We start from the raw sequence: 25,929 nt of genomic DNA, 5'->3' as shown, positions 1-25,929 counted from the left end.
AAATTAAACGATGAAGCAAATAGGAGAAACAAGATGTTTTTAGCTAGACAGATTTACAACAATGTAAATCAGTGGACCAATTTTCTAAATGTTTGGAAAATAGCTTTCACAAAAATGTTATTTATATAAACATTCAATGAGCTTTTTTTTTTTTAAATAAATAACAGGTATTTCTAAAATTTCTTGTTTTTAATTTCTAATGAAGTAAATCCTCATATGTACAGTGATATTTAAAAACAAAAACCCTTTAGGATACTCAACAATTTTTAAGAATGTAAAGTCCCTTTACATTAAGACTGAAAAGTTTGGTGTGAAAGAAAATAAATCTTGGGACCCCCAAAATCACTAAGCTAAAGAAAAAGAGTGAAGCTAAAATTGCTTAGGGCAAACCTGCCTCTGACCTGGAAGCCCCTTCCCTCCTTCAGGTTGTCCCGCCTTTCCAGATGGAACCAATGTACACCTTACATATACTGACTGATATCTCATGTCTCCCTAGACGTACAAAACCAAGCTATGCCTGGGACACATGTCGTCAGGACTTCCTGAGGCTGTGTCACGAGCACATCCTTAACCTTGACAAAAAAAAATTTTCTAAACTGACTGAGACCTGTCTCAGATATTAATATTTTGGATTGATAGCTGATCTAGTGATTCACCAGTGATTGCTAACTTTTACTCCTCCTGGTGGAAGTACAAAATACCATATATAATGTATCCTTGCCCCCCAAAAAGAAAATATTGAATGGATCTGATCAAACCTCTAGTTTAAATTTAAATTTACCAAATTATAGGAAATAAAGAGTTTACAGGATTACATTAAATAAGACCATGGGGACACATTCAGCAAAATCCAGACTGTGAGAAACACTACAGAACAAACAAGCTTTATTCAACAAATAAACTGTGAAAAAATAACACAGGAAGAATGTAAAGATTAAAAGAAAGTTAAGACACACTGCAAGCAATTATAATGTATAGACTTTATTTGGACAAAATATAAAAGACATGCATGAGACGTTCATGAAAATGTGAACACTGATTGGATATTTGATATGAATGAATTATTTACATGTAATAGTGGAATGTGGTTATCTTAAAAAAAAAAAAGCCCCTTTTATAAATTCATACTATTTACAAATGAAAGGATATGATATCCAGTACTGCCTCAAAATAATAAAAATTGGTAGAAAATCAATAAAGTAATATGGGCCATAAACTAATGATAACTAAAGCTGGTTAACATGTTCACACATAGGGTTGATAACATTATCTTGTTTTCTTTTGTTCATTTGATTTTTCTATAGTAAAAATTTGGGGTTTTTCTTTTAATGTTTCAGGTAGAAGAAAATGTACTTACATTGAATCATTTATTCTTAACCGTAAGGGCATTAACAATGTTTCTTTCTCCCACTAAAACTACCTGATGAAGTCCTGTTTCTGCTTCACAAGATAGTCCTCAGGTAGTCTGTCTTTGGCTTTCTAGGCTCTTACTTCTGAACACTATACCTCTAAAATATTAGAAACGAAAACAACTGGTTAAGTAAGGAAAGTTTTAGGGCAGTGGTTCCCAACCTTTTCAGCACCAGGGACCAGTTTCATGGGACACAATTTTTCCACAGACCAGGCGGGTAATGGTGAGGATGGGTTCAGGATGAAACTGTTCTACCTCAGATCATCAGACACTGATTAGATCCTCATAAGGAGTGCACAACTAGATCCCTCACATGCGCAGTTCACAACAGGGTTGTGTTCCTATGAGAATCAGGTTGGCGCTGATCTGTCAGGAGGCAGAGCTCAGGCAGTAATGCAAGTGATGGGGAAGGGCTGTAAATACTGATGAAGCTTTGCTCTCTTGCCCACCGCTCACCTCCTGCTCTGTGGCCTGGTTCCTAATAGGTCATGGATCAATACAGGTCTACGGCCCAAGAGCTGGGGACCCCTGTACAGAGAATACAAATATAAGGAGAGTAATCCAGACAAGTTGGGGAATTCCTACTGGAAGGAAATACTCTCATCTTAATCAAATACAAACATATTTACACTTCGAACTGTGTGCTGTTATTAAGGAACAGCTCAAAACAAAGCCAGGGAAAGGAATAATGGAGTACATTTTTAAATAATTTTACTTATCTTCTTCTATTCAGATACACCAAAGACTTTCATTAGTCTTCACATTTCAGTTTGAATGACTTCTGTCTTCGTGATATTTTAAAAACTGCCCTAAAAGTTACTGGTGTGAGCTATGCAGAAGATTCCCTATACAGTGGAGATTATGTAAAGATTAGGAATGTAAGATCAATGATATTAAATTGAAGGTTTCTTGTACAATGATCTTAATATAACTTCAATTTGCAAAATTAAGAATCAGAGAAGGCCTCAGAACTTTCCCTGCATGGTAGGGAATAAGCCAAATCATAGAGTAGGGCCATGTCTATTCTTAGAACTATGCAAATTTCAAAATATACTGTACTGTATTTTCAACTTGCCATATTATCTTGTATCTTGATTACTGGTTTGGGAAATAGAATTTTCATATCCACAGATCTTTAAGAAACATATTTTTAAAATATCTCCTCTTCTAATAACTGTCTTAAATTATACATACTTCATTTTCAAGTCCTCCAATGAAAGCAATTCTAACAAACATCTAGATAATCTATCCTTAATTGCGTAATTCTCAAGTGTTCTTTAAAAAAAAATTAAATGATATATGGAAAAATATTTCAGTAATATATGGGAACTGTTAAATAATTTATACAATGAATAAACAGGTATTCTTTTTTTGTTTATTGGGTTTGTTTTTTTTAAAGGACAGTGTCTTGCTCTGTTGTCCAGGCTGGAGTACAGTGGCCCAATCTTGGCTTTCTGCAACCTCTGCCTCCCAGTTCAAACATGCTACAGGCATGCACCACTATATCAAGCTAATTTCTGTACTTTCGGTAGAGATGGGGCTTTACCATGTTGCCCAGGCTGGTCTCAAACTTGTGAGCTCAAGCAATCCACCAACCTCTACCTCCCAAAGTACCAGGATTACAGACGTTGAGTCGCCATGCTTGGCCTTTTTTGTTCTTAAATGGGTTACTTTTCTAAGAAGAATGTTAATATTTTTAGCATATGGGTATACAAAATGCTAAAGATAGGTGGATGTTTGAAATAGGAAAAAAAATTAAGTTGTTAATCACACTGTATTCATTCCTTGCACCACAACATGTTTTCTATTTTTTTTTCCCCATTTTAAAAAGCAACATAAACAGTTCTAACAATGACAAAAAGTTTTAAGCAACTAGTTGGTAGCATATAAGGAAAGTCTTAGAGAAAAATGCAAGGAAGGTTACTAAATTATATAAAAAAAGGTTGGTTGGTTGAATTATACTTTCAAAGATTATGGAATCAGGTAACGTAAGCTTAAAAAAACAAATGATCAAATCTGTTCCTGAAACCAAAATAAAATCAAACGAGCAATATATTTTACTAGGAGAATGCCCATCTTATGTGTTACTATTACATATCATTTTTTCTTGGGCAAAAAATAAATAAATAAATGCAACAAGAAAGAAAATTCTTCACAGAAAAATAATTACGTTTCAAAATGCCAAAAGTATCTCATTCAATTCATTCTGAAAATTCCATCTGACATTAAAAATATATATATATATATTTCCTGAGACAGCAAATGTTACAAAGAGAGTAATCTGCAGAATATCAAGATAATAGCAATTACTATAACTGAATCTCTAACCACACAAATTTATAGACAGGTACTCTCTATTCAAATATTAAAACTTCAGTTCACAATTTTAAAAAAAGGCTATCATAAGCTGAACTTCAAATTTCAAGTGTACCTCAAGATTTTGTGATTTTTAAAGCAAAACCTTAGGAGAAAACACAATTTATAAGTGAAATAATTTCCATATCAGGATATATTTGTCTTGTTCTTTGTTTAGGGTTTCTTTTCCCATTATTTCCCTAATTAATAGAACCACTTTCTTTTTTTTTTTTTTGAGACGGAGTTTCACTCTTGTTACCCAGGCTGGAGTGCAATGGCGCGATCTCGGCTCACCGCAACCTCCGCCTCCTGGGTTCAGGCAATTCTCCTGCCTCAGCCTCCTGAGTAGCTGGGATTACAGGCACGTGCCACCATGCCCAGCTAATATTTTTTATTTTTTAGTAGAGACGGGGTTTCACCATGTTGACTAGGATGGCCTCGATCTTTTGGCCTCATGATCCACCCGCCTCGGCCTCCCAAAGTGCTGGGATTACAGGCTTGAGCCACCGCGCCCGGCCCCACTTTCTTAATTCTACATGTCAAGCAATGAGGTAAGTATTGAGGATGCTAAAATAGACTGTCAAGAAAAACCTAGCTTAAAAAGGAAAAACATTACCCAGGCACAGTAGCATAAACCTGTACTCCCAGCTACTCTGGAGGCTAAGGCAGTGTAGCTGGGCAAAAAGGAAGACCTCAGCTCTTTAAAAGAGAGAGAGAGAGGGGGGTGGGGAAGAAGAAGAAGAAGAAAGAGAGAAGAAGAAGAAAGAGAAGAAGAAGAAGAAGGAGGAGGAGGAGAAGGAGGAGGAGGAGGAGGAGGAGGAGGAGGAGGAGGAGAGGAAGGAGGAGGAAGAAAGAAGAAGAAAGAAGAAAAAGGAGGAGAAAAAAGGAAGAAGGAAGAAGAAGAAGAAGAAGATTACATTCAAATACTAATTTTAATTTCCACTACAGCCTGAAGTTGTTTGGTGTTGTTTAAAACTTTAATTCAACAAAATGGAAAGTACTAGAAAACATCACTGAAATCTTTTTTCTTTAATCCATTTACCATCTAAAATATCCTACCAATTTCAAGATTAAATCCCTTTCACTAGGAGAATCATGTGGCTAGATTTCATCAAAACAGGAAAGGTTTTAATCAATTTACTATACTGGAAACACAGGCCTTATGTGTAGTTAGGGTAGAAGTGGCTTCTCTGAATTCAAATATATGGCTATAGATTTTTGTAGATACTCTTGGTCAAATTGAGGTCATTTCCACCTATTCCGAGTTTACCAAGAAGTTTTACTGTGAATGGGTATTGGATCTTGTCAAATACTTTTTCTCCATTTATTATTATGATGAGATTTTTCTTCTTTAGTTTGTTGACGTGATTGATTACATTAATTGAGTTTCAAATGCTGAACCAGCTGGTATATCTGGGATAAATTGTACTTGGTCATGGTGTATACTTTTTTTTAGGAGGCAAGTTTTTTTAACCATAATTGTTCAGTTTCCTCAATATGAAGGATATAAAGACAAATAGTTCATATAATTGTTGAGGATAGTAAGTGTATACAAGTCATGAACTCAGAACAATGCCTAGCATATAAATACTCAAAATGTTAGATTATTTATAAAGAGCCACAATCACAATTTCTATAAAAAGGCTACAGCCAAGCACAGTTGTGCACCTGTAGTCCCAGTTACTTGGAGACTGAGGCAAGAGGATCACTTGAGCCCAGGAGCTCAGGGCCAGCATGGGCAACATAGCAAGACCCTATGACTAAAAATAAAAATATTAAAAAGCTATACTTTTGCGTGACATCCTTTTACTGCAAGAATAGCAATATATTGTTAGTTAATGGCATCACCATCCACCCAATTGCTCCAAAGAAAAATCTATTTATCATTTTGATTGCTCTGCCTCTCAAAGAAAGTGCTGTCAGCTCTACCTCTAAGAGAACATATTCCGCATGCACTCTCGCCTCTCCAAGGCCCCTGTCGTTCACCTGGTCACTCTCCCTTGTATTGCTGTAGTGGTCTGACATCTCTTTCCTGTCGTTCACCTGGTCACTCTCCCTTGTATTGCTGTAGTGGTCTGACATCTCTTTCCTATCTCCTTGTTCTATCCCCTCCAAGTTACTTATCACCAAGTTTACTGTGTGCATTAGATTACATACATACCCCTCAACTAGAATCAGTTTTATTAATTTGAATGTATCACAAAAAATGATTTTATTTTTCTGGAAAATTCCAAACATACATAGCAGTAAAGAAAATAATAAAATAAATCCAAATTTATCTATTACTTCAATTTCAACAAATATCAATTTCATTTATGCTTCTATTACCTTCCCACAACCAATTATCCTATATTATTTGGAAAAAAATCCCAGGCATTTCTTCTATAAATATACCAATATATATCTCTAAAACAATTATTTTACAACACACACTACACCATTATCACAACTAAAATAATGAATAATGATTTCTTAATATTATCGAATATCAAGTTCGATGTCAAATTTCTCAATTATCATAACCATTATTAAGTGAGACAAATTAATCATATTTCTGTCAGTCTCTACCAATACAAAAGGAGAGAAGGAAACTGCAAGGCTGGAGAAGGAAGAAGTGATTTGTTCTTCAAGTTTGCTTCCTGTTCCTGTCAGTTTCACCTGAGCCTCACTTATTCACTATGGTAGCATTCACTCAGGTAGTAACAGCTGAAACCAGTTTTATTGTGCCCCTCAGTGACTCCATTACCAGTCAGTTGGAGGGCTCTCATTCAAAGAGCTGAGTCTGAGCTCCGCTTTCAAACTCAGTAACCCAACACCAGCCAAACCGCACCCCCTTCTCAGAGGTCTGAGATTTGCAAGAACTTAAAATAAGAGCTGAAAATAGGTAATATACTTCATATTAGCATTTTTTTATTCCTCATATAAACACTTCACAAGGTTAAATTCTTCTATTAGGATGTAATCCCATATAATAACAACCACCACAAAAAAGAATAAAACACCTAGGAGAGTAAGCTAACTAGGGAAGTGAAAGATTTCTATAAGAATTTCTAAACACTGCTGAAAGAAATCAGAGATGACACAAACAAATGGAAAAAAACATCCCATGCTCATGGAGAGAAAGAATCAATGTTGTTAAGATGGCCACACTACCCAAAGCAATTTATATTCAATGCTATTTCTAACAAGTTACCAATGAAATTATTTGCAGAATTAGAAAAAAATATTCTAAAATTCATCTGGAAACAAAAAAGAGCCCAAATAGCCAATATAAACCTAAGCAAAAAAAAAGAAAAAAAAAAAAAGAACAAAGCTGGAGGCATCACACTACCTGACTTCAAACTATACTACAAGGCTACAGTAACTAAAACAGCATGATACTGGTATAAAAACAGACATATGGACCAATGGAACAGGTCAGAGAACCCAGAAATAAAGCTGCATACCTACAACCATCTGATCTTTGACAAGCCCAACAATAAGCAAAGGGAAAAGGACTCCCTGTTGAATAAATAGTGCTGGGATAACTGGCTAGCCATATGCAGAAGATTGAAACTGGACCCTTCTTTTCACCAGATTAAAAAAAAATCAACTCAAATGGACTTAAATGTAAAACCTGAAACTATGAAAACTCTAGAAGAAAACCTAGGAAATATCATCTGAGCATCAGCCTTGGCAAAGATTTCATGATGAAGACTCCAAAAGCAATTGAAACAAAATTAAAAATTGACAAGTGGGACCTAATTAAACTAAAGAGCTTCTGCACAGCAAAATATCAACAGAATAAAAAGACAAACTACAGAATGGGAGAAAATATTTGCAAACTATGCATCCCACAAAAGTCTAGAATCTATAGGGAACTTAAGCAAATCAACAAATAAAAAAAATGACCCCATTAAAAAGTGGGCAAAGGACATAAACAGACACTTCTCAAAACAAGACACACACGTAGCAACAAGCATATGAAAAAATGTGCAATATGACTATTCATTTGAGAAACGTAAATTAAAACCACAATGAAATACCATCCAGTCAGAATGGCTACTATTAAAAAGCCAAAAATTCACAGATATTGGTGAGGTTGCAGAGAAAAGGGAACACTTAATCATTGCTGGTAAGAAGGTAAATTAGTTTGGCCACTGTGGAAAGCAGTTGGGAGATTTCTCAACGAACTTCAAATAGAACTACCATCCAGACCCAGCAATTCCATTATTGGGTATATACTCAAAGAATTATAAATCATTCTACCATAGGCCCAGGTGCAGTGGCTCATGCCTGTAATCTCAAGGTGAGGAGACTTGGGAGGCCAAGGCGGGTGCATCGCTTGAGCTCAGGAGTTCAAGACCAGCCTAAGCAACATGATGAAACCCCGTCTCTAGTAAAAACACAGAAAATTTTAGCTGGGCATGGTGATGCACCTGTGGTCCCAGCTATTAATGGGAGGATCACTTGAACCTGGGAGGTGGAGGTTGTAATGAGCCAGAATCACGCTGCTGCACTCCAACCTGGGTGACAAGGCAAGACCTTGTCTCTCAAAAAATAAATAAATAAAAATAAATCTTTGTACCATAAAGACACAGGCATGCGTATGTTCAATGAAGCGCTATTCACAATAGCAAGGACAAGGAATCAACCTAGATGCCCATCAACAGTTGACTGGATAAAGAAAATGTCATACACAGGCTGGGCGCGGTGGCTCACGCCTGTAATCCCAGCACTTTGGGAGGCCGAGGCGGGTGGATCACGAGGTCAAAAGATCGAGACCATCCTGGTCAACATGGTGAAACCCCGTCTCTGCTACAAATACAAAAAATTAGCTGGGCATGGTGGCACGTGCCTGTAATCCCAGCTACTCAGGAGGCTGAGGCAGGAGAATTGCCTGAACCCAGGAGGCGGAGGTGAGCCGAGATCGCGCCATTGCACTCCAGCCTGGGTAACGAGCGAAACTCCGTCTCAAAAAAAAAAAAAAAAAAAAAAAAATGTCATACACAAACACCAGGGAATCCTACACAGTCATTAAAAGAACAAGATCATGTCCTTTGCAGCAACATGGATGGAGCTAGAGGCCACTATCCTCAGAAAATTAATACAGGAACAGAAAACCAAATACTGCATGTTCTCACTTAAAAGTCAGAGCTAAATACTGAGTATACATGGACACAAAGAAGGAATAGTCACTGGGCCTACTTAACAGTGGAGGGTAGGAGGAGGATGAGGATACTATGGGTACTACGCAATTACCTAGGTCAAAAAATTATCTGTACACCAAACGCCCAAGACATGAAATTTACCCATGCAGCAAACCTGCAAATCTACCTCCTGAGTCTAAAAGTTGGAAAGAAAAAAAATTAGAGCAAGCTTAATATATTTGTTTTGCTCAGGCTAGCAATTTAAAAGGTGAGTGACACTGACTCCATTGTCAAGTTGGAAGCACAGGAGAAAAAAGTGACACTAATCCCATTATGAAGTTGGAAACAGTAGAAAAAAAAAAGAATGGAGGCAAGCGCAACATTAGCAACTAATTTCTCAAATCAGAAAGCTGAACTTCTCGATGCCTTGCTTTCCTCACCTGCAAAATAGAAATAATAATAGCAGTGGCTCATCTAAAGCTGTTCTTAAAGATTTAATGAGTTACTACATGTGAAGGACTTAGAATAGCACCAGGCTCAAAGAGCACACAAATGTAATCTCTCATTAATATGGCCTGCTTATTCAGAAATATAAATGCTTTTCTTCACCCATAATTAAAATAATAAAATATTCTAAAAGCCAGGTTGTAGTATAAGCAATTTCTGATTTAATTAGTCTTTCAAATAATCATGTGACTCAAGATAATAAGCTGCCCTCTGTATTCCAACTGAGGACAATAACAGTCAACTAGTCATAAAACTGAAAACATATTAATAAACTGTTTTCTACTATAGTGTTCTAATGATTTCACATATAATGTCTCCCTAACTAGAGAATGGCAACAACCTCCCAACTAATCTCCTTATTTATATTCTCTCTTTCTTCTAATCTGTTCGGTGTACCACAGTCCAATAGCTGATCTTATTAAAATTTTGTTCTCACAATATGAACATATCCTGCTCAATTTCTCCTGTAGCCGGACACATCAAACCAAAAACCTTCAGGCTTGTTTTTAAGATCCTTCACTATTCTGCTCCCTCAATTTTATCTGCTATTATTATTTCCTAATATAAACCCTCTACCCCAATCAGGTTACTAATTCTCACCTTTGTACCAGTGCCCACTCTGCTTTCACAGTCTGAAATAGAACTCTCCTCTTCACCTGTCCATTTCTTATCAGTCCTTCAAGATTCAGTTCAAATCTCAACATTCCCTCCACAAAATTACCTGGACCATTCATTCAATCCTCCAGGGCTCTCTCAAATGTCTGTACCAAGAATATGACCTAACATTTAATATTTTATTATACTCATTTTTTAATGTTCAAGAATTATCCTATATAATCTTGTTTTTCTGAGTTAGATTACAAAGTACTCAAAGACAAATATTAGTCTGTCCAAATTCTGGCAGTGCTAATAACAGAACAGCTATATTAACTCAACAGTTCAAAAAGCCTAGCACAGTATCTAACATGTACTAACAAGATAGTAAATGTATGCTAGCTACATTGGAACATCCAAATTACAGAATATTCTGTAGACGTTAAGAATAACACATCTATGATATTTGTAAAGATACTGGAAACAAAAACCTTGCAACAATGTCTGTAGAACGACTAAGTTTCTAGATATATAAATACATTTATTTTGTGTGTGACATCAAAGAACTGTAAAATATAAAGTACTAGTTATCACTGGATAGTCAGAATCACTATCCAATGATAATGATTATGAAACAAAAGTGTTTGAAACAACAAAGAAATAATTAACATTTATTATGAAACAACCAAGAAATAATTAACACTTCTTTTTTGAAAAAAAGCTTAAAATGAAATCATAAGACAATGTCAAGTTTAAAGGCAGGTTATAAGACTGTGCATAGAATATAATCCCAATATATAAAAATAAAAATAGAAGAAAATTTGTTAAATTTATAAATAATAATCTATAGCTGATTTTTGCACAATCCTAGATTTGCTATTTCATTTCAAATTTTCTAAACACTATTCCTAAAACATGGTTTGGAGATGCCACTGAGTTCCTCTAAGATACTGGTGGAGAAAACATTTGTAGAAGTTAAACAAATAACACGTGAGGAAAAATTCAAAAGCAATGCCTATCCTTAAACACCTGTATTCCTACCATCTATATTTCAGAGCAAACTGGAAGAAACAGAATGCAATAAACATCTGCTTTTATATTAAAGCACAGGGCAAAGTACAAATTCAGGGATAACATTAAGCTATAAACTTCTCCGTGATTACACTAGAATCAAACACTAGCAATTTAATATCACTGGAGTTCCCCATCTCCACTGTGTCTGCCCTCTACCCTAAAACGCTCATTCTCAAATTTATTTATTACATAATTATTTTTGTAATCAAAAGAAATCACTTGATACAACTTTGTTTAGATCCTATTCTCTAGTTTCTTTTCAATCTGTACAGGAATTTTTATTTATTCTACTATACGTATGTTATTTTTACAGTATTCTGTGTTGTTTAATACTTTTGAATAGATACCTGCCTCCGAACAAGAAAATCTTTTTAATGATTTCAAATTAAGCAGACAAACTGTTTTCTTTCCAAACCCTGAGACAGTTATTTTATAAACAGGTATGGACAGAGGAAGGAAGTACCCAGCCAACAATACTGAACAGCAGAATAAGGTCTGAATTCCTCGGCATGCCATTAAAATCCAACACAATTAGCCCATATCATTCCTCTTGTTCTCCATTCACTCCCCACCATGAATTTTCTTAACATCAACATTTTCTCTGTTAGAACATATCCTGCTTATTTCCAACAATGATAACCAATGTGTGGGCATTGGCAGCCAAACAGACCTGAAGTCAAAGCCAACTTATGCCAGTTTGGCCTTTGGGCAAGTCAAAACTTCTTTGAGGCTCAACTTCCTCATCTTGTAAAATGATAAATACAAAAAACCTTCCTCATGAGTTAATGTGAAGATTAGATGTAACATATGGAAAGCCTCCTGTGCAGCACTGGACATACAGTAGACACACAATATAAAGTTATTATTTCTGTTACTTCCCAGTTATGTGCCTTTGCACGTGCTATTTGCTCTACCTGAAATGTTACTCTGTTTCCTTCTTGGAAAATCCTTCTTACCAACTAAGACCTAAAGCATAATACCACCTCATCTTATATAAAGCCTTTCTCGACTTCTTTAATTAATGGCTCCCTTTAGGGTTTTTTGTTTTTTTTTTTTGGGGGGGGGAAGGGGGTGATGGTGGTGGTTAAAGAAAAAGTCTTGTTCTGTCACCCATGCTGAAGTGCAGCAGCATCATCATAGTTCACAGCAGCTGGCCTCAAGTGATCTTTCTGCCTCAGTCTCCCAAAGCGCTGAGATTACAGATGAAAGCCACTGTGCCTGGCCCATGGCTTCCTTTTCTGTGCTAATTCAGTAATTTGTTCTTTTCACCATAATTGTTCTTATTATACTAAACTATACTTACTTATCTTTTTCCCTGAGAGAAGATAAGAAGTTCCTTAAAGACTGGTGAATATTTTCTATCACATAGCACTGAGCCTGGGGCACACAGTAGGCATTCAAACATTTCTGAAGAAACCAACTTTTAAAAAATGTTGCAACATATGAGAGGAGTGACAAGGGCAAATGCTACAGAGAGGACAAATGGGATGAAAGAAGCTGTCACATTTGGCAATTAAGAGGTCACAAGTTTATGACACTGGTATTAAAAAAAGGTCACAATCTTAGAAAGATGCATTTCAATACAGTAGTTAAGAAATGAGCAGTCAGCAGGTGAAAATGTTGCCTTTAAGAAACTGACCAATTATGGGGAAAAAACAGTAAGCCGAAGGTAAGGTAACGCAACATTAAGGAAACATTTCTGCATGACAAGATGAACCAGGAGACAGAGGCTGAGTATTTAAGTAAGAGGTAATAAAATAAACAAAATCCCTGATACAGAGGTAGTATTCACCTGGTGGGGCCAGAAGCAGTGGGGAATATGCTAGCTAGAGGAAAATGGTTGAGGTTGAAATGCAACTTAAGTTTTGAGGTAAATGCTTTCTGGAAAGTCTACGTTAATGTTTTGGTTTTTCTTTTCTTTTTTTTTTTTTTGAGACCGAGTTTTGCTCTTGTCACCCAGGCTGGAGTGCAATGGCGCGATCTCGGCTCACCGCAACCTCCGCCTCCTGGGTTCAGGCAATTCTCCTGCCTCAGCCTCCTGAGTAGCTGGGATTACAGGCACGCGCCACCATGCCCAGCTAATTTTTTGTATTTTTTGTGGAGACGGGGTTTCACCATGTTGACCAGGTTGGTCTCCATCTCTCAACCTTGTGATCCACCCACCTCAGCCTCCCAAAGTGCTGGGATTACAGGCTTGAGCCACCGCGCCTGGCCCTGCTTTGGTTTTTCTAATGGGCTAGGTTATCTCTAAAAGATTTTTCCAGCTCAAAACATCCAGTTAAGTAATTTTTAATGCCAATGAAATATCTCTGCACTCTATCCCTCCTTTCCTTTTCTAACACCATTGCCCTAGCGATCATTATTAGTATAGTCTTACATGAGTACTCCCATTTCTCTGCTTCCTATACTCCCTCTCCTCTATGTCATTACTTGGATCGGCCTTCTCAAGCCATTGTTTTCTATGTTTTCACAATGTTTTACATATTTTAAACACGTTGATAGGGATAGAGATATCTATGTATGGATAGACATATGCGCTATAACATTTGTTTAGAAAAACATGAATCTGTCCCAATGCCACTGATAAAAACATATGTCAGGGAACAAGTTGCAAATAACACTAATTTTCCGTTTGCTTACATGCAAATACAAGAATGCTCAGCAGGCTCAGAAAACTGCAACCCAGCCATGTAGAACTATATGCATATACACCTCAAACATCTGCCAGTTACCTTAGTTAACTGCATATGTTACGTGCTACACCCATCCATATCTGGTGTAATACTCACTTCAATTCCAGATAACCTTCTTCCTATCACTTTACAGAAATTCACAAGCACTTTCCAACACACTTCTTTAAAAGTTTAGGTATTTTTCAAAGTAAAGTGTCATATTTATTGTAGTATTTGCGTATTTGTTAAGTATTTAACATGCGTAAAACTGCTAGTTCTTATCAGGTTTCTACTTTTTAAATGTTTTTGAGTGTTATGCCCCAAACTCCATCTTCATATATGCCCTACAGTTTTTACTGAGTAATTTTGCATACCATGATGAGTTTTAGGAACTTATCTCAACTATAGCATACATACATTTATAATTACTGCAGCTTTAACCACCAATTTCCCAGTGAAATCAAGGGTTACAGAGGTTTAAAAAAAGAAAAAACCTGTGATCATCCTTCACAATTACCTAAAGGACTTATACCTCTGAGCCATTTTCAATGGCACAAACACTTTTCTTGAGGAATGTTTCAGGAAATAAAATATATGAAAAGAAAAAAATCACGCCGGGCGCAGTGGCTCAAGCCTGTAATCCCAGCACTTTGGGAGGCCGAGGCGGGTGGATCACAAGGTCAAGAGATCGAGACCATCCTGGTCAACATGGTGAAACCCCGTCTCTACTAAAAGTACAAAAAATTAGCTGGGCATGGTGGTGCACGCCTGTAGTCCCAGCTACTCGGGAGGCTGAGGCAGGAGAAGTGCTTGAACACAGGAGACGGAGGTTGCGGTGAGCCAAGATCACGCCATTGCACTCCAGCCTGGATAACAAGAGTGAAACTCTGTCTAAAAAAAAAAAAAAAGAAAAAAAAGAAAAGAAAAAAATAGGCCAGGTGGAGTGGCTCACACCTGTAATCCCAACACTTTGGGAGGCCAAAGCAAGAGGAGCATTTGTGTGCAGGAGTTCAAGACCAGCCTGGGTAACATAATGAGACATAATCTCTACAAAAAAATAATTTAAAAATTAGCCAGACATGGTGGCACAAGCCTGTAGTCCCAGCTACTCAGGAGGCTCAGGTGGGAGGATCTCTTGAACTCAGGAGGTTGAGTCTGCAGTGAGCCATGATAGTGCCACTGCACTAAGCCTGGGTGATAAAGACCCTGTCTCAAAAAAAAAAAGAAAGAAAGAAAGAAAGAAAAACAGAAGAAGAAAAGAAAGAAGTAACTGTTACCTAAGACTATTTACGGGCTAATCAAAAAGCCACACAATAAGGCAGATAAGCAGTAAGGTCCTTTCCCAATGAAGCAATTGTTAAATTTTTTTTTTTTTTTTTTTTTTTTTTTTTTTTTTTTTGGGACGGAGTTTAGCTCTTGTTGCCCAGGCTGGAGTGCAATGGCGCATTCTCGGCTCACCGCAACCTCCGCCTCCTAGGTTCAAGCAATTCTCCTGTCTCAGCCTCCCAAGTAGCTGGGATTACAGGCATGTGCCAACACATCCGGCTAATTTTTTTTGTATTTTTAGTAGAGACGGGGTTTTACCATGTTGGCCAAGATGGTCTCGATCTCTTGACCTCGTGATCTACCGCGTCCGGCCCATGGTTAAATATTTTAATATCAAACAGGACAAAACATATGCATCCAACTAGACGTGGTGGCTCATGCCTGTACTCTCAGTTACTTGGTAGGCTGAGGCAGGAGAATTGGCTGAGCCCAGGAGTTTGAGGCTGTAGTGATTACACCATAGTACTGCAGCCTGGGGAACAAGCAAGATCCCTCTCTCTAAAAAATACAAAACAAAAAAATTCACATCAACCCCTATTTTTGAAGTTACAGAATAACATCATAAAAATGCCCATGATGAGTGGTTATGTACACACACAAATTGACAGTGTGGTTCAATTTCTCAAATAGATACATAGAAATAAGATTAGGAACACAAATATTAACATGTATAAGATAACAGCATAACATGTATAAGATAACGTGTATAAGATAACATGTATAAGATAATTTCTACCTTTCCTTGGCTTTATTTCCATGAGGGAACTACAATGAACACACTGCCTTTTCAACACATTACTTCTGCCAGCTGAAAATATTAGGATTATATAAATTTGATTTGCATCAACTTTCGCTTACATTACAGGATATGGAGAAGTCTATCAAGAATTTGAAACCTAAAAGTAACTTATTTCAATATAATCGTACTTTTTATTCCTATTCCTCAAGCACCATCTTCCAAACGTTCACTGGCTTCTGAGATTTATATTCTTTTTAAACATAACTACTAAAAAATATTCTGGAAAAAACTCCAAAAACAGAAAATCAACCGATACTTTATGTAATCTGCAAATTCTAAAATATTAAGTAGTTTGCTTATATGAACATAGATAAAGCTTAATCTGAAAGACGTCTTTTTTTTGAGACGAAGTCCAGCTCTGTCACCTAGGCTGGAGTGCAGTGGCGCGACCTTGGCTCACTGCAACCTCTGCCTCCCGAGTTCAAGCGATTCTCCTGCTTTAGCCTATTGAGTAGCTGGGACTACAGGCACGTGCCACGATACCCAGCTAATTTTTTGTATTTTTAGTAGAGATGGGGTTTTACCGTGTTAGCCAGGATCATCTCAAGCTACTGACCTTGTGATTCGCCCAACTTGGCCTCCCAAAGTGCTGGGATTACAGGTGTGAGCCACTGAGTCCAGCCCAAAAGATGTCTTTTTAAGTTAATTTTATCGGTTTCAGTTCCATATTTCAAACTCTATTTTATTATTTTCATTTATCCTATTCTCTTAGTCCCCCTAGAGTTTTGCTTTGTTTGGTTTTTCTGAGCCAGAGTCTCACTTTCTTTGTCCCCCAGGCTGTAGTGCAGTTGAACAGTCACGGCTCACTGCAGCCTCGACCTACTGGGCTCAATTGATTCTCCCACCTTAGCTTCTTAATGTGCTGGGATTAGAGGTGTGAGCTACAGTGCCTGGCCCCATACAATTTATTATGAAGAGCCTGAAAACAGTTTCATCTGCTACAGAACTGTAATCTACAATATAAATTCTCTCCTATCTGTTCATTTCAGCAAAGTCTAACAAAACATTAATTTTCAAAATACAACTGCCCTATTTCCTCAACTACTTAAAATAAATGAGACTATCATTGAAAAATACACTATGACCCACAAAAATTTGTTGAATAAAATCTCCAAAAACTATCACAGAATAAACATGTAATAGTCAACTGACATGCTAAGATTTGAAGTTGCTGGGGTTGTTTCCACCTTTGAAGTGTGTGATTTTGCTGCTTTTAGAAATTAAGTATTCCTACAATTTTGTTCAGCCATGGTGCCATACTTTTTTTACATAGCCTAAGGAAAATGTAACAGGTGGCTGAGGCTCAATTCTATACAAGTAGGTATATGGCTGTAACACAACTGACTAAGACCTAAACAGAAAGTGAACTCGGCACTTACACAAATATGTTTAAGATCAACTGCCAGTCAAGGACGTCTATAGGTCTAACATAAAAGATTTTTAATCGATGGGAAAAATTTTTGCACTTGATATTAGTTTGATAAGATGGCAAAAAACAATGCTTTAAAAATATGAGTTGCTAATTATCAAATACATTTATAAATGCAATTATATGCTATTACTTAAAGATACATAAAACTTAAAAATGAGTGAAAGTAAAGTTCTAATTACACATTTAACTATTAGAGGTGTTTCTGTCACCTAGACTTGTCTGAATTCTGGAAAAGAGGCAAGGCAGACACAGTATTTTGCACTAAGTATGCGACATTACATAAATGTTTAAAGTACTTTGAATTTCCAAGTAGCTCAAGTTGTCTGTTAAAATATGCACAGTTTTTAATTGGAAGAAAAAAATGAGAATGTTTACAATCTCATAGAAAATTAATCTCTATAGTAACTACAATTTATTATTTGGGTATTTTTACAACATTTTCACAAGCATCATTTTATTTTTCATATAACAATCCTGTTAATCAGTATCTATTTCATTTGACGGATCAATAAACTAGTACAGGGTGTTTAAGTTAGTTCTTCTCAAACTTTAGTGTGTACAAGAATCACTCAAGTTAAAATGCAGACTCTTAGGTAAAATCCCTAACCCAGACTGGGGTGGATCCCAGAAATCTGCATTTTAAATAAATAACACAAGTGATACAGGTAGGGGTGGACCCTACCCGCCTCCATGCAACACATCTTTTAGGACACTAATTCTAGTAATACAACTGAAGTGGTAAGCATTGGAAACTCCTTTTTACTCTGAATCAATGTTCCCAAATGTTTAGATAACAGAGCTTTGCAGTTCTCCATGAAAAATATGTAAACATTTAAGTAAACTGAAAGCATTACACACTGTTAAATTATTAAGTTTGTGCAAAAGTTATCCAATTATTAGGTTGGCATAAAATTAATCCAATTATTAAGTTGATGCCATTACTTTCTTTTTTTTTTTTTCTTTTTGAGACGGAGTTTCACTCTTGTTACCCAGGCTGGAGTGCAATGGCGCGATCTCAGCTCACCGCAACCTCCGCCTCCTGGGTTCAGGCAATTCTCCTGCCTCAGCCTCCTGAGTAGCTGGGATTACAGGCATGCGCCACCATGCCCAGCTAATTTTTTGTATTTTTAGTAGAGACAGGGTTTCACCATGTTGACCAAGATGGTCTCGATCTCTTGACCTCGTGATCCACCCGCCTCGACCTCCCAAAGTGCTGGGATTACAGGCTTGAGCCACCATGCCCGGCGGTGCCATTACTTTCAATGGCAAAAACCACAATTACTTTTGCACCAACCTAATAAATACATATTATACTGCAAACAAATGGTAGTAGGTGCCCAAGTTTTAAGAAACTTAAAATTGAAGAGATCTTACCATAATTTCATCTTTTCTGTAAAATGTGGGAAAGACTGATATTAAATTATTTTAAGTTAATAGCTTCTCATAATTTGAACACCATATCACTTTACTGAAAGGAAAGCTAGAACTTAGGCACCACAGAGTCTAGGAACATAACAAAAGATAAAGATGAAAATATAAAAGCACTTAAGAGCACACCATGTGAATATTTAAAAAAATTGAACTGTACACTTTGAAAGGGTGAATTTTACTGTATGTGAATTGTATCTCAATTTTAAAAAAGGAAAAAAGGCACTGAGAAAATGTCAAACCTTAATATTTGCCAATAATTTTATACTTGTAAAACATTGTATCAACCTTGCTATTAAATGGCATAATTATTTAGCATTACAGTGCTTAAAAAAATGCAGAAATAATAAATAGCATAAACAGGGTGGGCATGGTGGCTCCCGCCTGTAATCCAAGCACTTTGGGAGGCCGAGGCAGGCGGATCACTTGAGGCCAGAGGTTGAGACTAGTGTGGCCAACATGGTGAAACCCCATCTCTACTAAAAATAGAAAGATTAGCTGGGTGTGGTGGCGCACACCTGTAGTCCTAGCTACTTGGGAGGCTGAGGCAGGAGAACCACTTGAACTCAGGAAGTAGAGGTTGCAGTGAGCTGAGATCATACCACATGCCACTGTACTCCAGCCTGAATGACACAGCAATACTCCATCTCAAAAAAAAAATAGTATAAACAGGTGACTAGCTTGATGATTTTAAAGAAGAATTTTAATTCCAGTATCTATATATTCATTTGTTCTCAAAATTTTCCATTAAAGTCTCACTTCATCCATCCTGCATAGAGCTATTTTCAAATTCTATAGTCATATACTAACAATTTAACACTAAAATATTCTTTGTATTTCTTAAACTAGATACACATTACGTAATACACTGAGGTGTAGAGTTAAGATGATTTATTATGCACAAGACTGTGAGTGCAGACTATCTCTCATCTACTTCTTACTACATACATGACCAGAAGCGAGTAAGTAACATACCCACTCTGTCCCATTTTCCCATAGGGCTGTGGTGAGAACTAAATGCACTAATATATGTTAAGTGCTTAGAAGGGTGCCTGGTACTTAATAGGCACAACATAAATGTCATCTACTTTAATTACATAATTACTATTTTTATGAGAAATGGCATCCCAGCTTAGACAACTCAGTACAAATCCTGATAATATTAAAATTTCAACTTACTTTACCAGTGAGCTAAAACATTTAGGAAAGCTGGGCTAATATCAGCCCAGGCTTTATACTAAGCAGACTCAGTGTTAACACTATACCTACCTCATTCACAAATCAAATTTTCTCCAACTCTGAGTCATTATTAGTTTCTCTCCTGACTCATCACATAGAAAGGTAGACAGTCTGGAGCATAATGGGAAAAACAAAAGGCATTTCTTAATCAACCTGGATTTATAAAGTTTACTAAGTGGAACTTGTCCTATATCATGTTCAATAAATATATTAAATGATTATGATATAACCTATGTTCACTTAAAAGTGCTTTCTATATGCTTAATGCTCCTTTATCTTCCTTTTTACCATCCCAAATTCAAATTATGAAGTAGGTGTTATGATCCCATCTTCATAGAAAAATATTTCACTTAAGTAAAATCAAAGATCCACATTTTCTTACCACTAGACAAAAATAAATTTACATTTTGCTGAGAGTGTGGTGTTCGAAATTTTGCTAATTTAAATTAGAGGGTCAGAAGCAATCTCTGAGTCCACTAATTTGACCTGAAATTCTACTCAATTCCATACCTTTACTGTTTTCCTTATTCAGATGTTTAAATTACTTAAGGTTTAATTTTTAGTAAAAAGTTACATGAAAAATCTAGGGAAATATGCTGAATAATAAAAGCTAGGCTAATTCTTAAAAACTTTTCTTTCCCTAGATATATACGTGCACACAAAATGCACAAAAACATTTAAAATATTGCTCTGTCACTTACTTTCTATGTGATCTTGAATCATTTAAGCTCTAAGTCTCCATTTTCTCCTCTGGAAATGGGGATAAACAGAGTAACTATAACAACCACATGAGATTACTGTGAGCATCAGGATAGTACATAAAGCACTTTAGCCAACCACTGAAGCTAAACCACTTTATCCAACCACTATTTTAAAACAGAAGTTTTAAATACCTTATGTTAACTTTCATACTTAAACCAAAACTTCAGTGCCACCTCTCCCTGTTGAAAGATTGTATTTTCTATGGCAACCACCTCCATTAACCCATTCATACAACCCTATTTATGGCAAAAGCTTCACAAGCACCCTGAAAACAAGTATATAACTGTCTAGGAAGCTTTCTTCAACTATCCCTCCTCCTCCCTGGGTTAGGTACCCTGCTCAGACACTAAGCTATACTTACTACTCTGCTTTTCACATTTCCTTTTATTACCTGAGAGCACCTTGTGGGCAAGGCTTACATCCTATTCATTTCTATGCCCAGACTGCAGCCCAATAGCTCTTAACACTGACTCACATTTGAATCAAATGGGAAACTTATAAAAATATTAATGCTCCCAGGCACAGTGGCTCACACCTGAAACCCCAGCACTTTGGGAGGCCAAGCTAAGTGGATCATCTGAGGTCAAGAGTTCGAGACCAGCCTGGCTGACATGGTGAAACCCCGTCTCTGCCAAAAATACAAAAATCAGCCAGGTGTGGTGGCAAGCGCCTGTAATCCCAGCTACTTGGGAGGCCGAGGCAGGAGAATCATCTTCAACTGGGAGGCAGAAGTTGCAGTGAGACGAGATCGCTCACACCACTGTACTCCAGCCTGGGTGACAGAACAAGACTCCATCTCAAAAATAATAATTAATACCTGGGATCCATCATAGATCCATTCAATTATTAGAGAGTGGGGTGAAGGGACAAAGAGGGCAAGAAATTAGCATGAGCAAACATTTTTTTAAAAGATCCCAACATGATATTAATGTGTTGCTCCAGTTAAGAACCACTGTATGCTGATACTTAATATACTTACAAATAGTTATGTATACATGTACCTATGTGAGAATATATGTAAAAATATACAGGCATTGAAAAGTTTAAGACTCAGGTCAAGATTCTCAATCTCAATAGCTTCTCCCAGCCCAATCATCTCCTCCCTTTAAACACACACTATTTCCAATAAATAGTTACATGCTTCATTAAGACGGCTTTTGGCTGGGTATGGTGGCTCATACCTGTAATCCCAGCACTTTGGGAGGCCCAAGTAGGAAGATCACAAGGTCAAGAGATCAAGACCATTCTGGCCAACATGGTGAAATCCCATTTCTACTAAAATACAAAAATTAGCTGGGTATGGTGGCGTGGGCCTAAAGTCCCAGCTACTAGGGAGGCTAAGGCAGGAGAACTACTTGAACCCAGGAGGCGGAGGTTGCAGTGAGCCGAGATAGCGCCTCTGCACTCCAGCCTGGCGCCAGAGCAAGACTCTGTCTCAAAAAAAAAAAAAAAAAAAAGATGGCTTTTAAACTGTTAACTCAGTACTTAAATTTTTTCATGTAATCATGCCTTATCCTTCCTTCCTAGTTTACAGCCTTGCTTCTTGAAAATATACACTGCCATATTCTTGTTTTCTCCAGTGCTTAAGGACAGTGTCTTTAACAGGTATGTAACAAACATTTGACCGATCTGATAAACACACACAAAAATTATTGGCAAGAAGTATGCCACGTCCAAATTATGCAACGCAGGTGAATTACTATCAAAAAAAATTGAAAATGTAAAAATTTAGAAAAAAAGGATTAAAAAAAAAACCCTTAGTAAATTTTATCTCATTAAAGCAGCTCTGGATATTTCGACTTTCCATTCAACACACGCAGTAACCACCCAGTCTCCTGCCTCCCAAATCAACTAGTTTCAGTTTTTGACCTGGTTCCTCGTCTATAACTATCTTCTAGTCGCTTCTGCTATCTTTAGCTGCTTTCAGGTACCTTTATAACAGTATTATATAATTTATAACTAGTAAAATGAGGTAATCAAAGTCACAATAAACGTATCACACAGATGTTTCGTAAGTACTTCCTTGAAGGAGCTTCATGTTTATCAACCATTAAAATAAGATCTCTACATACGAACTACATGTTACTCTACTAATACAAACATGGATAGGAATCATGTCTGAAAATAAGAGTCTTACTCAACATTAGATAAAATATAAGAATGCTTCTGAATATAGATTGGTCGTTTTCATCCTTTTACATATTTTCATACCTGAAAAATTTGCAAAATATATGTGACTTTTTAAAACAGGAGTGCTAAACTCAATATTACACAAGAAACTCCACAGCAACTGGTATTCTCATTGTTGAAACTACTAGGAGAAATGGCACGCAATCCTAAAAAAGCAACAATATAAAGACATGAAAATGGCTCAACTTAAAAGTTTTGCATCATATATTTTACCAGTTTAAAATAATCTGAAATACTTAAGTTGTTTTGAAAAAAACGCAAATACAAAGAGGAGGCATTCAAGAAATATGTCTGTTAATTAGAAACTGTGGTAAAACATTATTATGTTTTGTTGGATCCTACAGATTGAAACGGATAGAGCCATAGTTACCACTAAAAGAAAGCAGTCCTCAATTCCCTATTCAATAAAAAGGTTCAAATTCCACAGACCAAAAAAAAGGTACCCTTGGTTTGTTTGTTTTTAAGGAAGATTAAATTTAGGAGTTGCCAACACCCAAATCAAAACATTCCAGAGTATTAGACTCCATTGTGGTGGGGAGTCATCTACATTCTCAGCACTATGTTCTCTTACTCAAAAGCAGGGGTATTAACAAAAGATGTTTCTTAGGATCTCACAAGATACACCCTACTTCCTTCCCTCAGTAAACATTATCCTTGCAAAAAAAAAAAAAAAAGTGCTTGAAAAATAATTTTAGCACACGCAGCCAGAAAAAAAGTGAAGTTTAACATCTGCTGAGTTATTTCCCAAAATAAGACCCCTGTCAGATGAACAATTAGGAAAAGACTGAAAATGACAAAATCTTTTATTTGGACTATCAGCTACTTTTAAAAATAAAGTTGAGGAATGTAGCTTTCCCAAAACTTTGTCTTCAATTTCCCCTTAATCTTCATATTTTTAACTAAAAAAAAAAAAAAAAAAAAGGAAATTTGATTACCACTCTTATGAATTCCTTCTAAAGCAATTTAATGAATAACAGATCTTTTGCGCAACGAACAAACCACAAAGGACAGTTTTGCTGGCTGATAAAAATCACTGAAATACTCATATAAATATAGACCCTACAAAGATACACTGATTTTCTAGGTATGGAAATCATATTAATTCAAAAATTTAGGTGTATTTAATATACACCCTAACTTATTGCAAATGCTTTTATTTAAACCGCAACTAAACTTAGTAAATTCTTAATAGTTATTTACCAGGTGGCAAAGTTGAGTAAAATCAGGACGTCAGGAAGAAAAAAAGTGAAAGCTAAAGGGTCAATGAGAAAAAGATGCAACTATTTTAGGCGAAAGAAGGTAGTTGAGACACTTCCTCAAATCCGGGAGCTACTATTAAAGTAACCAAAACTTGTCTGAGATTGTTTTATCTCGTTTCTGATAGAAGGAGGTGATTATACACTTAGTAAAAATGTTTTACCAGTCAGTCTAACGGGAAGATGCTGCTACCTGTAGCAACATTTTGAAAACGCTCAAAAATGCAAACAACCCAAAACAAACAAAAAACCCTGCCAGATACGTATTTCAGATACAGTACTCAAAAACAAGAAGAGATGGTCTTAGCAAACAGAACTGTAGGTTACTAAAGGATCCCTATTGTCCTAAATATCCCTCAGAAAAAACCTATGTATGTGTCAGAAAAAACCGATGTATGTGTTTAGGAGCACAACTTATAAACAGCTGATTTATGTATGAAAGAGTGCATGTATTCATTTAGATATACTCAAGTTCACTGGAAGATAAAGCTGTCTTGGATCACTGCTAAGGCCACATTTTCTTTACAGGTCCTATTAAACATTGGTAAGAACGAGATAAACTGGCAACTTCACATGGGCAAGTGGGACCCTAGAAACTGTCGTCACCACCATTAATCAATTTTCCTAACTGATCAAGCATAAACGGCCAGGTCCAGGTGGGCAAGTCCTGGAGCCACAAGTTGTCTTTCCACCACGGCAAAGAAAGATTCTGGATCTGAGACCCGGCCAGGAAGCCTGAAGAGGGCACACGTCCCACTCGGAGTTCGGGGAACTTCCCAGGAAGCATTTGTTGAGAATAAAACTCCATCACCCCCTGCCTGCCTAACTCGGTGAAGGGACAAGTACGAGCCAGAGGAGGAACACTCCGGCCCCGGGACTCCCAGGAGGAAGACCGCGGAGGCGCCTGCCCGCCCCGGCCCGGCGGCGGCCCCCGCCCGACTCACCTCTGCGGCGGGGATGTTGACCACGCCGGTGGAGCGCCGCTTCTCCCGCAGTTTCCTCTTCTCGATCTGCCCTTTGCCTTTCCTGGCACTAGGGCCCGAGCTCTTGCCCTTCTCCGGGGCGCCGTCCCGCTCCTCCTCGTCACGCCGGGGCGGCAAAGCCGCGGAGGAAGCGGCGGCAGGGGGCTCGTCCTCCGACCGCCGCGGGCCGGGAGCCGCCCGGGTCAGCATGGCGGAGCCGACCGCGCAGTTCACGCCCCCGGGCCCGGGGGCGGCAGGTGCGGCCGGCGCGCCGCCGGGGAGGTTGTTGTTGAGCTCGTTGGCAGCGGCGGCCGCCGAGGTGGCCGGCGCCCCCGCGGGGGGCTTCCCGGCGGCGTCGCTGCTGCCCCCTCCCGGGGCGGCGGGGCCCGGGGGGTTCTGCTTGGCGCGCATCTTCTCGCGTTTCGCCTTCCACTCCTCCAGGAAGTCTGTGGTGCTGCCGCCGAGGCCGCTGCCGGTCCGGTAGCCACCGGTCGCCATATTCCCAGCGGGGCCGGCCGGGTTCTCACCTCAGGCCGCCCACCAGGGCTCCCGCCGCTACCGCCTCTTCCTTCCCCCGTCCCGGAGGAGGCCAGGGAACGACCGCCAGGAGCGGGGCGGCCGCCGCTCCCCCGGCAGCCAGCAGGTCTGAGGGGAAAGACAAAAGGGGGCGGGTAGGGGAAGCGTCAGGCCCCCGCCCCTCCAGAGGGTCTGCCCCCGGGCTGCGCCCTTCGGGGCCCTCGAGCGTGCCCACGAGCCCCTGCCGGCGAGAAAAGTTTCTCCCACGCACCTACAA

General features: G+C 38.0%; 1 protein-coding gene across 1 annotated transcript in view; it reads right to left on the bottom strand.

Annotated features, from left to right (window-relative positions):
- Positions 1 to 25,929, bottom strand: part of PAWR (pro-apoptotic WT1 regulator) — a 106,292-nt gene extending 80,363 nt beyond the window's left edge. Inside the window, exon 1 of the mRNA XM_039472279.2 lies at positions 25,119 to 25,929. Coding sequence (XP_039328213.1) covers positions 25,119 to 25,634 — 516 coding nt within the window. The 5' untranslated portion in view covers positions 25,635 to 25,929. The remainder of the gene's footprint in view (positions 1 to 25,118) is intronic.

The sequence above is a fragment of the Saimiri boliviensis genome, chromosome 7 (assembly GCF_048565385.1).
Source record: "Saimiri boliviensis isolate mSaiBol1 chromosome 7, mSaiBol1.pri, whole genome shotgun sequence".
In the NCBI taxonomy this organism is placed as follows: Eukaryota; Metazoa; Chordata; class Mammalia; order Primates; family Cebidae; genus Saimiri; species Saimiri boliviensis.
The sequence above is the reverse complement of the archived record's forward strand: the minus strand, read 5'-3'. Positions and strand labels throughout refer to the sequence as shown.